General features: G+C 36.5%; 1 protein-coding gene across 1 annotated transcript in view; it reads right to left on the bottom strand.

Annotated features, from left to right (window-relative positions):
- Positions 1-177: 177 nt before the first annotated feature.
- The window catches only part of LOC101857797 (hexokinase type 2), a gene marked incomplete in the record, with an annotated part of 46,219 nt that continues 32,732 nt past the window's right edge, over positions 178-13,664 (bottom strand). Inside the window, 6 exon segments of the mRNA XM_005098428.3 lie at positions 178-4,148; positions 5,892-6,028; positions 6,823-6,962; positions 7,903-8,061; positions 11,000-11,112; positions 13,406-13,591. Coding sequence (XP_005098485.2) covers positions 4,011-4,148; positions 5,892-6,028; positions 6,823-6,962; positions 7,903-8,061; positions 11,000-11,112; positions 13,406-13,591 — 873 coding nt within the window.

The raw sequence follows: 13,664 nt of genomic DNA, 5'->3' as shown, positions 1-13,664 counted from the left end.
AGAGAGAGAGAGAGAGAAGGGGGTGTCGTAAGAGTGAATAAAAAACAATCTTTAAAAAAAAAATAAACAGTAGGTGGAAACAACAAAAACAAAACACAACAAATAAGGAAGAAAACGCAGAATACAATACAGAAAATGACCTATCACTCTTCATAATAAAGGACGAGAGGGCAGGCATCATTATTGGAGTTTGTTTATTAACAACCTGAACTTGGAGCATAATAATAATATAATGGTATCGACACTCAATCTGTTTGGAAGTAACAAGCACATTCTATTATACAATCCCAACAGAGAAGGAAAAAAAAAACCCCTCCGAAAATGCAACAAATTTGGGTACAGTACCTCTCCTTCTGCCCAAGCCAACAAGGCCTGAGCGAAGGCAATGAATACATGAATACGTGAGTATGAACATGGAACATGAAAAGTTGAAGGGCCCCATCAAATGAAGCCCTAATGTAAGAGAGCAGGGTTGGAACACACAGCATACACTAATTATATGCAAGCGCCTCTAATCAATCAAAATATAGCTAAAAATCTTTGAAGCTGAAAGGTGTATGTAAAAATTTCTGAATAAACTTAAATTTAAAAAAAAAGAAACTTTTATTCATTTAACGAAAGACAAGAAAAAAAAAAGCGAGCATCGGCTGTTCCATGACATTTGACTCACACTATGGAATGGCGAAAACAAAAATAAAACCTGTTCTTCAAAGTGTAAAATTTAATTCAACAACATATATCTGTTCCAAAATTCTTTTTGCGTACAGGAAAATAATCTCTCTTTCCAAGTGCACAATTCTAAAAAAACCCAAAAAAAACAAAAAACAAAAAACAAAAAACGACAACCGAAAAACAATTTTCTTTAATTATGCAACACTCCTGACAGAGCTCTCGTCACCACCTCATACCCCACACCTTAACACCCTAAAAAAAAATTATTAAATAAAAACAAAGTAGTTGCCTTTACTGCTCAGAAAGCTAAAAAAGGCTACAGGACAAGAACAATACCGAAATTTTAGAAGTCACTCTCGAGTTTTGAGAACTGAAAGTGGGGAGAAAAAATATTTCTAAAATTATGTACAAAATACTTTCTCTAAATTATAATGGTAAAATGGGGCAAACTGATTGGTAATGACTCACCTATTTCTTTTAATATTTCAGAATCTATATTTTTCTGGACATTAAGTATCTATCTAAAAGTTTTAATTGGCTTGGAAAGAAATAAAAAAATAACACCTTATGCTGACGAAAGAAAGCAAATATATAGGCTTCTCCTTCTAAGTGTATTTTAAATGTACAAAATTTACAATGAGTTACAAGGAAACAATATATTTTAAAGCAGGTACTTCAGCGCCAGAATAGAAGCAGCTATCCAATCTGACACATCATGAATTCCTTCCGCAAGAGTGCACTCAGTAAGTTTTCCTTTCAAAGAGGCAGAGACTTGCTGCAAGTATCATGAGAAGAACATCAATAGTTGTCAATATATAACAAAATACGAACAAATGAGGTAACAAGTTCAGTATATCTACATGAAATTTTCCAGCGTGTCTTTTAAACTGACAAAGTACCCTTCATACCACACTTGAGGAAATAGTTCCGACACTTAGCATTAGAAGTACATGCAATCCCACTCAGGGTTGCTTGTTTTGCGTCTGGTATATATTTTTTTTTCAACACTTGCAGTTAAAAGAATACATTCCAGGTAAAATGTTAAAACAACTTCATGACAGCAGTGCAATGCATCATTGACCATTGACAGTCACTTTCATCACAGGATACAGTGATACTGTGAAAGTAATAGATATAATATAACAAACACAGTAACATGCCAAAACAGAATAATTCAGAATATAACAAACTACTGCAATCTCTCTAATTATCAGAAGATTTCAAAGCTACATATCTTTTAACAGTTGTCCAGCACATTATGTGGCAGTACAGGCATGGATGTAAAAGATCAGACAGATCGGTGCTAAGACAATAAAGATTGATAGGTAGTCTAAACTGCTGAAGTTCCATAAATAATATAAATATGAAAGTTCATTATTTTATTCCTCTTAATTTGCGAGAATTTTGGCTTTAATCAAAACTCAACTAGATCTAATATGACAGCATCAGTATGTCTCGACCAACTCTGATTTTATTTAAAGTTCTGTAAATGAAAAATCTGTGTTATATGTACTGGCAAATCTGACCGGTGCAACATGACACCCACTCAGTGAGATTCAAAAACTTTTTATGCTTACAACTGAAACTGCAATGAAAGATTGAAAAAAAAAAAAAAATGAATCAGGGACTAAACACCAAAAGAATATATTTTAAAATAGATCTAACCTTTTTTTCCTTACACACACAGTCAAAAATTAATATGAATATTTATACGCAATCTAATCAATTACAAACTGAATTGTCTATCCTATTCTAAACAGAAATACATAATAATATCTGACAAGACAATCATCAACGTCTTTGTCCAAAGATGGTTTTTATCATCCCTCTCAACAACGAAGACACAAAAGGTATGGTTTTTCAACATATTAATTAAGATGAACTGGGTTTTTCTTCTGCAGTGACTAAAAATTTTAACATTCATTTATTCAACACTCACTGTAGGACCAATGATGCATAAAACAAAACACATTTTGGCAAATTCAAAGTTAGCCTGTCAATACACAAGAATCCCAACAATTATAATATATCACGCAAAGGCTAGTGAAAGAACATGCCCAGGTGTCTGGCGGGAAATAAATTACAATTCATTCATTTCCACTAGTTGCAGTTCATATCTTTGAAATGCAATAAATAGACAACATTTCTTCCAGAAATATGAGAAACAATCACCAGCATCTCCACACACAGTCCACTTCTGGTAATGCGAATGAACAAATGTCAACAAGTTTTTGAGCCATTATCAAACAAAAGGAAAATTATTCCAGCAATACTGAAGTAAACAGGAATCTAAAAGAATAGCACTAGGAAAACGACAATTACATCTACCTTTGACCAAAAAAAAGGTAGAGACAACAACTTTAACTCTGCAATCCAAAGAATGCAATGAGCTTGTACAGAATAATAATACTTTAAATCAAAATTTGCACCTTTATTTTCCACAGAGCGGAAAAAGAAATGACAAAGCTATTATATATGAAATGTTTTTTGGCTTTTTAAAAATAAACATTTCTCTAAATCAGTCATAGACGTTGAAGCCTTATTTTTATTTCACTATTCAAACAGAGACAATCAGAAGGTCTAAAATAGAAGAAAAAAAAGCAACTAACAATGTTAGATGGAGAAACCATCCAATAGATTTGCTTAGTTTTCATCCTTTTTTCTCTTTCAAGTTGAGTCAATATTAAGTGCAAGTACAGAACTGGTTACTCATCAAGCACTAAGCAAACACGGCAAAAAATCTGTCAGCATATGAACAATGAAAACAGTCACAAATCATGAAGTTCAGAAACAAACAAATGTAGATGAGTCATAAGTCTGTCCGTGTTCATACCATACATCTCAACATTTTTTTTTTCATTCACTTTTTTTACCCTTGTAAAAGTTTGAGCCACTTCAGAAACTTTAAACAGACAACTTTGAGAAGGAATTGAATGCAAGATGATATACATAATCACATTCATTATTTTTTAAACTAGATTTAATACTCCTAAACAAGCATATTTTTTACATTTTCTCTAAAAAAATAAATTTCAAACCGGCTCTACAAAAATCTCTCAGAGCGGTCAAGTCTGAAAGCTTTAAGAGTTAGAAATTTCATACTACCATACAATTTGCATTTGCACAAGAAAGGCAAACGAACTTATCTATAGTTCAGTATAATAGGGTTAAGCAATTTTTTTAAATGTTGAAGCAAAATGAACGTAATATAGTAACTGAAGTAAAACCACTTCTCCAATTCATCTTTGCCTTGTTCTGTGCCACAACTTCCCATTTGTACGAATTCACACATCAGTATTGTCCTTTCTTTCCCAACATCACGATCAGACCCTGAGGATCTATGCTTTCACAGAGACCATTTCCGGTTGAGTGAATCCATTTTCTTCCACATTTTTCAAATTGCGGAGTCGGAGAGACACTGCTGCTGTCAGCGCTGCTCCTTTCCCACTGCCGTCATGGGACAGAGACAGCCGGAACTGAAGAAGAAATTATATTTTAAAATTTTTTATTTTATTAAAAGAATCATTGCTACAGAAGGTGGGTATGAAATTGCAACTTCCAGGGGTTTTTTCTCTCCCATCACTGTGATGTCCAAGGTTAACATTAACTGTGTGGCATTGTGGTGAAATCAGGCGCTCATCAAAATAATAAAAGCAGAGAAACCAACATTCTTATGCCTGTTGAGCAATTTCTATATATAATTTTTTTTTTTTTGACTCGACACCTTTTATGTCCATTTAAAACCACATATCTGTGTGAATGTTACTGAAAAACATTGATCAAAGGCACAAAAAACTAAGTATGCAGTTTCCAAGGACACTCAAGCTTAGCTTTGGAAGTCACCAAGTTTGAAAGTCGTTTCCTCGCTAATTTTACCTCGGACACCAGACAACCCCAGCTCCTTTAATCGAAAATACTTGTATCTCGACTTTTTTCAAGGTAGATCTGTATTTTTTTTTCTCCATCAACAGCGAGACAAAGGAACAAGCTTTGAGATGATACCAATAACTTCATTGGCCCAAAAATTGATGAGCACCTGATTCCACCATGTCGTGACATATTGGTTATATAGACTAAAATGTACATGTCAAGAGTCTCATAGATTTCATCAAAGGCTTAAATATAACAATTAAGACTTTTCTGGGGACAAAATATAAAAACACAGACAAAAAAAACATGCTCACAATTATACTGAAGTAAAAACAAAACATAACTGAGCGTGACCACTTTTACTTTGAGAAAAATATTTGTCACCTCATCGTAAAAGCAGGACAAGTACAACTTAAAAATAGCTGTTATCTTCAATTACGTGCATTCTAATCAGTGATATAAATCTCTAATGTCGACAGATGAAACCTTTTAAGTTTCCTATTGTCAATTGAGCTATTTCTTGGGCTGGGTGGTTTTTAAGTCCATCATAAATGCCAACCCATAAAAATATATAGGGTTTCCCAAATGTAGACCCTCTATGTTAAGCAACGTGACAGCCAGGGAACATTTTAACTGCTTCATTCAGAACAAATCAGCCACCACTTCACAGCCATGAAAGTATTTCTTCTCACAATATTGATTTTGACTGTATTTTGAGGCCAGAACATGGCAGCAAATTAAATATGTTTTTCTTTCCTCTGTTCTTTACTAGACTGGGAGGACACAATGCACAACAAGCATATCAATATGGGCAAAGAAGTCACTAACACACACACACACGCACGCACGTAAGCACATACAAACACATACACACACACACAAACATACACACACGCACACACACAAGCTAAATCATAAGCACACACTTTTGACCCACAGCCATTCTTATTCATTCTGTAAATATAATATACAGTCAAACCTGTCCAAAACAACCACCTATTGTCAGGAGAAAAGGGGACATCTTAGTCATGTGGTCCTCTGGGACAGTATCATTATATATACCAAAGTGGAAAGTGGTCAACTGTACAGGTGACAATCTTGGACAGGTTGTCATTCGAGCATATTCGATTTAAACAAACTAAATGGTCGAAGATAGACACCCACTGTCGAGTAGAAAAGTGGTCATCTAAGACAGGTGGTCTTCTTAAACAGTGTCTTTATAACATGAAAAAAACATGGGGGGGGGGGGGGGGGGTTCTGGTGGCGGTCATTTGCACAGGTACTTGTCTCATATAGGTGGTCATTAGATCAGGTTTGACCGTTTTGTAAGCAAAGAGGAAAGCACATACCTTCAGTCCAGGCTTGACCAACTCTTTAATTTTGAGGCACATGAGGTTGTGGAACCTCGGGTGGAAGCGGTACAGAGAGCCGTCCACCGCGATCGTCATGTCCTGTTTGTTCAGTCGATTGATGAGAGTGGAGAGCCCTACGAGAAATAAAAAACACACACTGTGATACTGAACATTGGGGAGCGGATAAAACACAGACTAAGATACTAAACATTGGGTGCGGATAAAAACCAGATGAAGATACTAAAAGTTGGATGGGATGTAAGGTTACGTTTATCAACACAGATGGGTATTATTTTTTTCATCAAGAGCATGGCAAAAGAACAGGCTTTAAGATGATGCCAATAACTCCATATACCCACAAACTGACAAGCGCCTGATCCCCCATGTCGTGACACAAATGCATTGCTTTACCATTTTTGTCATGATTAAAGAGTCAGCATGATAAGAATCATGTTTTAACAGAAACAATTTAGAATTTTAGCAAATGAACAGAAATGAAAGGAACAGACAATACAAGAAAGCCCATCGACGATCTGACCAGAGAAAAAGGATGAGGCACCCTTCAAAAACCCACTTATTATACACCAACAAAGGGCATGAGAACATTCACTAATGCAAATATACATACACACACATGCACACATCATGAATCATAGACAAAACACACACACACACACACACACACACACACACACACACACACACACACACACACACACACATACACATACACATATACAAACATATACACATGCAGTAAGCACATGCCCAAAACCCCACATAATAAAGAAACATACAAACATACAGAGGACAGAAAAACCCGATAAGAATCAAAACAAGAATAGCACTAGCCTAGCCCTGCGAAACAGAAACAGAAAAACAGAAACAGGAGACGCTGAACAAATAGGACCTGTATTGATCCACTTACCAGCTGCTGCCAGGAAGGCGGCCCGGGCAGAAACCAGCGTGCAAACATACTTGACAATTTTGCAATCCTCAGTTGTATAGTTCTCCACTTGCATATCATCCAGAACTTGCTTTGTGTGTCGGAAAAATTCATCAGTGTCACTGTGAAAATATGAAGCCCTCCATAATGAAACAAACCATCACATATTATATTTGAATAAACTAAAAATAACACACAAAAAAAACATGTATATTATATCTACATAGCAGAACTTCACAAACAATGTAAAGGTTCATACCACACACCTTATGACCTCTCAACGCACTGTTAAGCTTAATAATACACTTGAAAACATGTCGGAAGCCTCGGACACACGTTTGGAGACAGGAAAAATGTCAAAACCAACATCTGAATTCTTGCTTCAAACTGATTTAACAAAAACGTACACACCAGAACCATAAATCCTGATTTTAAAAACCAATTAAGTAGGCCTATTCGGGGAAAATTCAATTTCAACCCCCAAAAAACAGTATTTTTTAGTCTTAGTTTCTGAAAAGTAGCCTGCTAGTATAATAAACAGCTCTGATGTATGAAAGAGAGTTCACAGGCTTGTGCAGAAGCAATCATACATTTCAATTTCTGAAACCTATTATATGCACAGTGAAAAAGCAAAATAATAATAACACAACTTTTCAGGACATTCAGACATTACATGTCTCAATATCTGAAGATAAGTATCGGATATTTAAAACAGTGCTGTTATAAATTATAAGCAGCTCATGAACAGATTTTAGAAAAGCATTTTTTTTTTTAACACGGCCAGGAACAGGGAACTAAGGTAATATGTGAGGCTTGCTGACATAACAAGTAACTTCTTGGATTTTATCCCTATGGATATTTTGCACAATTTATCAACATGACATAATAATAGAAAAGTTAGACTTGAAGAAAATGGCATCAGTTGAAAATCTACAAATTTGACCCGTATGTCGATTTTCAGCCAATATTTCTATTCACAGACAGCGAGAAGTCACTCATTTTGTTTCCAGCACACTCACACATTGATATCAACAAGTTTGCAGGACATTCTGGACAGCCTACCTCTCAATTTCAGATACGTATTTGGTGTAGAAGCGGCCGCGCTCAAACAAAGCACATTCTCGGTCCACACTGCGGAACAGCAGTTGATCGTGGGTCAGTCTCTCCAGCACTAGCCTCACAATCTCCCCCATGTACATGCCCGAGATCATTTTCTCATGGCTGTGAAGAAAAACATTAAAACCAAGGTGAGAGTTCAGTTTTAGTACGGTAAGTGTTTTACAGCACTTGCAACACAATAAAGTGTTACAAGAGAGTAACAAACACAGAAAAAAAGAAGGTGGAGAGATAAGGACGATAGATGTTTGTTAGGAAAGAAGAAGCAAACCACAACAGAGCACGAGCCAACCACCCATATATACATCAGAGAGAAATGATGCCTGAGACAGTTTGTTTGTCAGCAGTTGGTAAAAACTTCAAATTGTAATTTCAATATTCGGGCAAAAAGTTGGTAACATTTTGTTCTAAAACACTTCGCATCTTTAGGCCACCCATCTACTGAGACATAAATGTGGAGAAAATGGGAAACATAAAACAAAAAACACAACAATGACATCCCTATTGTGATTGAAGGGAATTATATGTCTCTTGTTTGATTGATTGTTTGAACAAAGCAAAGTACATCAATATAATAGCGGTCAGTTAGTACAGGAAAAGAGTAAGACGAGCAGAAGAATTAGAGGGGAAATAAAGGATACCTAAGAGTAGCGCCCTCCAACCACCCACTATAATAATGCACCTGCCATAACAAACAGCAGGGAGGTGCAGAGATAAGAAAGACTTTGACGCAGCAAATGTTCCATGGGCTACATATTGTGCAAATGCAAGGACGCTCCTGCACAGGAGCCTTGCACTGAAGTACTTAAGAGACAATAACCACGAATTACAGTAAATATACATTTTAAGTTCCGTTATCGCCTGATTCTCTAATTCATGGCCATGACCTGGACCTGAAAAAATACTCCGGCTTCAAAAACAAGAAAATATGCCCCTACCCTCTGGGTCACTAGGTCAGAGAGATTCTGGTTCCAGTGATAAGATACAGAAATAACCTAACAATACTGTCATATTGAGTACCACAGGTAACTTTAAATATAACAGCTCTCAAACACAGATGAAAGAATCCTGTCCTCAAATACATTTTTGGTGTGTGTGTGTGTGTGTGTGTGTGTGTGTGTGTGTGTGTGTGTGTGTTTGTATGTGTGTGTGTGTGTGTGTGTGTGTGTGTGTGTGTGTGTGTGTGTGTGTGTGTGTGTGTGTGTGTGTGTGTGTGTGTGTGTGTGTCCATGGTTGGAGAGGGGGAGGGGGAAGTAAGGTGGGGGAGTGGGAAGCAGAGGTGGAGGGGGGAGATTGACACAAATTAATCATACAAGGGCATCATCGAACAGTTACGCAGGCCTACAACAAAGTGAAATGTAAAAAATTGTAAAATGAAACAGAGGAGCAGATGTTCTACATTTCACCAACCACTCTATCGAATCACTATCATCCATTACTTTGAGACGAGTCCAGCTGGAAGAGGGGGACATGACTACAACCCAGGTATTAATGGCTTGAACTGACCATGGAGGTAGCATTTATAAAGATCTGGGTCTTTTCATGGGGACAACATTGCCATTTTGAAAGCCAAATGGGGAGATATTCCATTTACAGACTGTTACACACACACACACACTCAAAAAATGTTTGGATTCCCATCCGATACATTGTTTTTGTACGTATATAATATATATGGGTTTTCAACAGAGGTTGATTATAAAGTAGGGACCCAGTTTCTGACAATACTGACCGACTATTTTGTAAAAATGAATCACAAAAGAAGAAGGAGAGAGATGGCAGGTGATGTAGTAAAACAAAAACATTAACAGTCACAATCACAATTAATGTGGTCGTAAAATTTCCCCACGTGGAGATGGTAAGCATGAATAAGCATAAACTGCACCGAGTCATGTGTGCAGATGGACACAGCTGAGACTGTGAGTAACCCCAGAAATGCAATATGTAACATTATATAATATCATATGCTTTGAAATTTTCTCATTATATCACAGGACGACTCTTTAATATTTGATGCCATTACTAGAAAACATGTAACTAAGTTTATGTACTTTGATTTATATTTTTAAAAAAATTGTTCATGGCTTTTTGCACTGCTTGAGCTTCCATTGAAATGCATGAAACATTTTTTTTTAAGGCAGAAAAATTATATAGCAGCCGCCACAATCACAACCCCCCTCCCCCCCCCCTCCCCCCACCAACAAAACAACAGAACAAAACAATCTTGAGATAGAGAGTTACAGCGCTCATATGACCTTAGCAGTTGCGAGCGCCGTAAAACCTTATACTATACATACATACATACAGAGAGTTACAAACTTGCAAGTATGACTGACATTAAACCTAAAACATAAAAGCTAACCAGAGTGATGCAACTATGCAAATCACTTTCATTTTTTAAACCATCATACAAAGACCTTTTTTTTTCTATCTAAGAAGTGATGAACCAACTGCTGACATTAAATACCTCTGCTCAAAGTCTGTTTTGGTAAGCCAGGTCAGCATATTTTCAACAAGAACAAGAAAAAAAAAAAAGAAAAAAAAATCAGCCTCGCTCAAAGCAACAAAAGCTGTCAACCAAGGTTATGCAGATGTAAGTGAGACTTGGCTGCCTGGACTCCTGCCAACTGTCAGGGGGGACAGGGGTGGAAACAGATGTCCAACTTGGCTTTATAAAAATGTGGCATGTTTCAAAACATTTCCACTGTTCCCAATCCTTTCTATAATAACCTTTTACTATTACAAAAACCCAATCCTTCAACTTTTTGAAATAACAATGTTTGTTTAGAGTAGTGAAAATAAAAGATATAACATAACTACTGACTCATTTGGTGTTGACAAAAAAAAGCAAAAAGACTTGACACTAAAAAAAAAACAATCAGACTTGCAGCCTTTTCACAGCTATACCTGCTCATACATCTCATAATTCCTACTTAAGGGCCAAATACATTGGTGAGGAAGACAGTGATAGAGCTGATCATTCGAAATCATAGTAGATACAAAAAAGAGGTCCGCCCCTGAAGAAGTCGTCAAATTTACTTACGTCTGTTTGCTTGGGTTGACCGAGAAAGTATCCACTTCTCTGTCAAATTCTGTTCTCATGAAATCCAGACATCCATTATCTCCAAATGCACCCCACTCTGTGTTAATGATCACCTAAAATGAAGGAAACGGACAAATACATAATTTTAAGCAAGTTTTTCATGAAAAAAAAAGATTATTAAAAAGAAAGAAAACCAACAAGTTTATTGACCTTCGTATGAGTTTGTTTTACATTAACATGTGTAATTATCAGTACATTTATGCATCATAACATCATGATCAGTTCAGTAGCACAATGCCAGCTACCACAGGTTAATGCCCTGTCCCTGAGTTAGAATTAATGAGTCTTTTAATTACAACCGGTTATATCCTAAAGATTTACCATCTAAAAGCAGTTGTAACTTAACATTTTTTTAAACTATTTTGATTTTCGCATGACTCGGTTCACTAAACCTCTCACTGTCGATGTAATACTGAAGGTGTGTGACAGCTTTATTAAAACTAATATTACGATCTTGGACTGACTTGCTCTGCATATAACGTTATCATTTTAGACCAAATAGCAATATAATAAATAAAAATGAACACATGTCAAGGACGTGAGACAAAATGTAGTTTTGCTGTAACTTCAACATGGCAGGGGAACATTGAAACCGTAAGTACTGCATATATAATACCGTACTCACACTATTACAGCCAGAAAAATATGCTTACATACTGAAAAAATCTTAGTTCTAATATATATATATATTATCACAGCAATGTGACCAAGGAGTTCCCTCATCCCCACTCCCATTCCATTTCAATTTCTGGTGAAAATAACCTACTTTCTTTCTGTTAAGAAGGAGAATAATCAAACCGAAGCTCGGGTGAATGTCTGAGATGTCAAAAAAAAAATTTCTTTTCTTCATAAATGTCAGAATCTTTACAAAACCTAAACAACAAAGCTCCAGAGCCTCCTCCTCCCCCCCCCCTTTTTTATGTCGTCTTTATGTCTGTGCATAAATACACTATACATTTATTTGAAAACGGACATTACGACATAAAAGATTCATCTCCATGTGCAAATTTGCTCTTGCCAAGATCATGGACTGTAGGAGGCAGCAAATTTATCACCATCTTTCTTTTCTGTCCTAGAGTAACTGATAGTTTATGACCCTGGGTGAAGTTTCACTGTCCTGAAGGTGATAAAAACTTGCAGGAGACCACTACTAGCACTTCAAAACTATAGAATGAGTAATTATTACCCAGCAAAACCCCTGATTTAAGTGCCTACTTATCAAAACTGAATAACATCACAAGTGCAAAAAGTTGCAAGTTACCCACATCACAACATTATCTGCATGTTTAAAAAAAGTGCAGTACATTTTAAAGATATCTTTTGCCAGGCAGGAAGCAAACTATTATAACAGGGGGTAAATTTTGTTATCTTTATTATCAGACTTGGCAGAACGACAAAAGATTAAAACATTCATTTCATCGTGCCACCACAAAAAACAAACATTATAACACTACCCGACACTGATTTATCTCACTACACGTAAACGTGACAAGATTCAAAGCTAGCAGAATCATAAATGAAGTGAACAAACGAAAAAAAGAAAGAAAGAAAGAAAGAAAAAAAGGAACGAAACAAAGAAAGAAAAACTCGTTGGAGTGGGTGGGGGAAAGGGAGGGGGGAAAGTTCTTTTACTCTGGTCTACTATGGAAGATAAAATGAGACACTTTACATCCCTGACCGGTTACAATTCAGGTTGTGAGTTCAAACTGCTGCTAGTTGCTCAGACTTTCATCTTGGTACACAAGCTACATATTGCACACTGTAAATATATCCTCAAAAGTATTTGTGAAGAAAAACTGCACAAAATATTTAACTCCATCATAATCTTTTAATGTTTTCTGCAGCAAACAGGGTACTTGTTGATTAAAAATAGCTGTTGAACATCATTCAAATTTTCGTTTGTCTTGTACTTGTAGATGACACTGTCATCAAACCATGGCCAGAAACTTCAGAATGTTCATGTGCTAGAGCACTCAGAACTCAATAAGAGCTTTTTAAGTCATTTGGTTGAAACAAAAAGGCATGTAATAGAATATAGATCATTATTTTACCCCAGCAGACCTGAGAGCATTCTGAAACAACTTCAACTTCCTGGGAAGCATACAGTGCAAGCAGCCAATTATAGGCGCTAATATACTAATATACTGACAAGATCTTTCGCTGTCTATGGCCGGGTACCCATTCCCACCTGGGTGAAGAGGGGAAAATTCGTGTAAAGTGCCTTTTCCAAGAACACAACGTCCGGCTCGTGGCTCGAACCCCCGAACCCGCAACCTCACAATTACGAGTCTGGTAGCCTAACCACTAGGCCACTGACGCCACACAGTTAATACGAATAACTCTCACCTGTTTCGGCTGAAAATCCTTTTCTTCTTTGTTCCAGGTGTGCACATTGTCCAAGCGCTCCATGTAGCACGCGTTGCAGCCAGTGCCCAGAATGATGCCAATCTCGCAGTTACGGTCACCGTGAGCTGCAGACATGAGGGTCCCCACAGCATCATTCACCACAGCAACGATCTCCACTTTGCAGTTCTGTTGCAAAAGAAAGGAATTTCTTTTATTATGATAATTATTTTTTAAGGATAGTAATAAAATAATATTAATA

The sequence above is a fragment of the Aplysia californica genome, unplaced genomic scaffold (genome assembly GCF_000002075.1).
Source record: "Aplysia californica isolate F4 #8 unplaced genomic scaffold, AplCal3.0 scaffold00182, whole genome shotgun sequence".
NCBI classification, from domain to species: Eukaryota; Metazoa; Mollusca; class Gastropoda; order Aplysiida; family Aplysiidae; genus Aplysia; species Aplysia californica.
The sequence above is the reverse complement of the archived record's forward strand: the minus strand, read 5'-3'. Positions and strand labels throughout refer to the sequence as shown.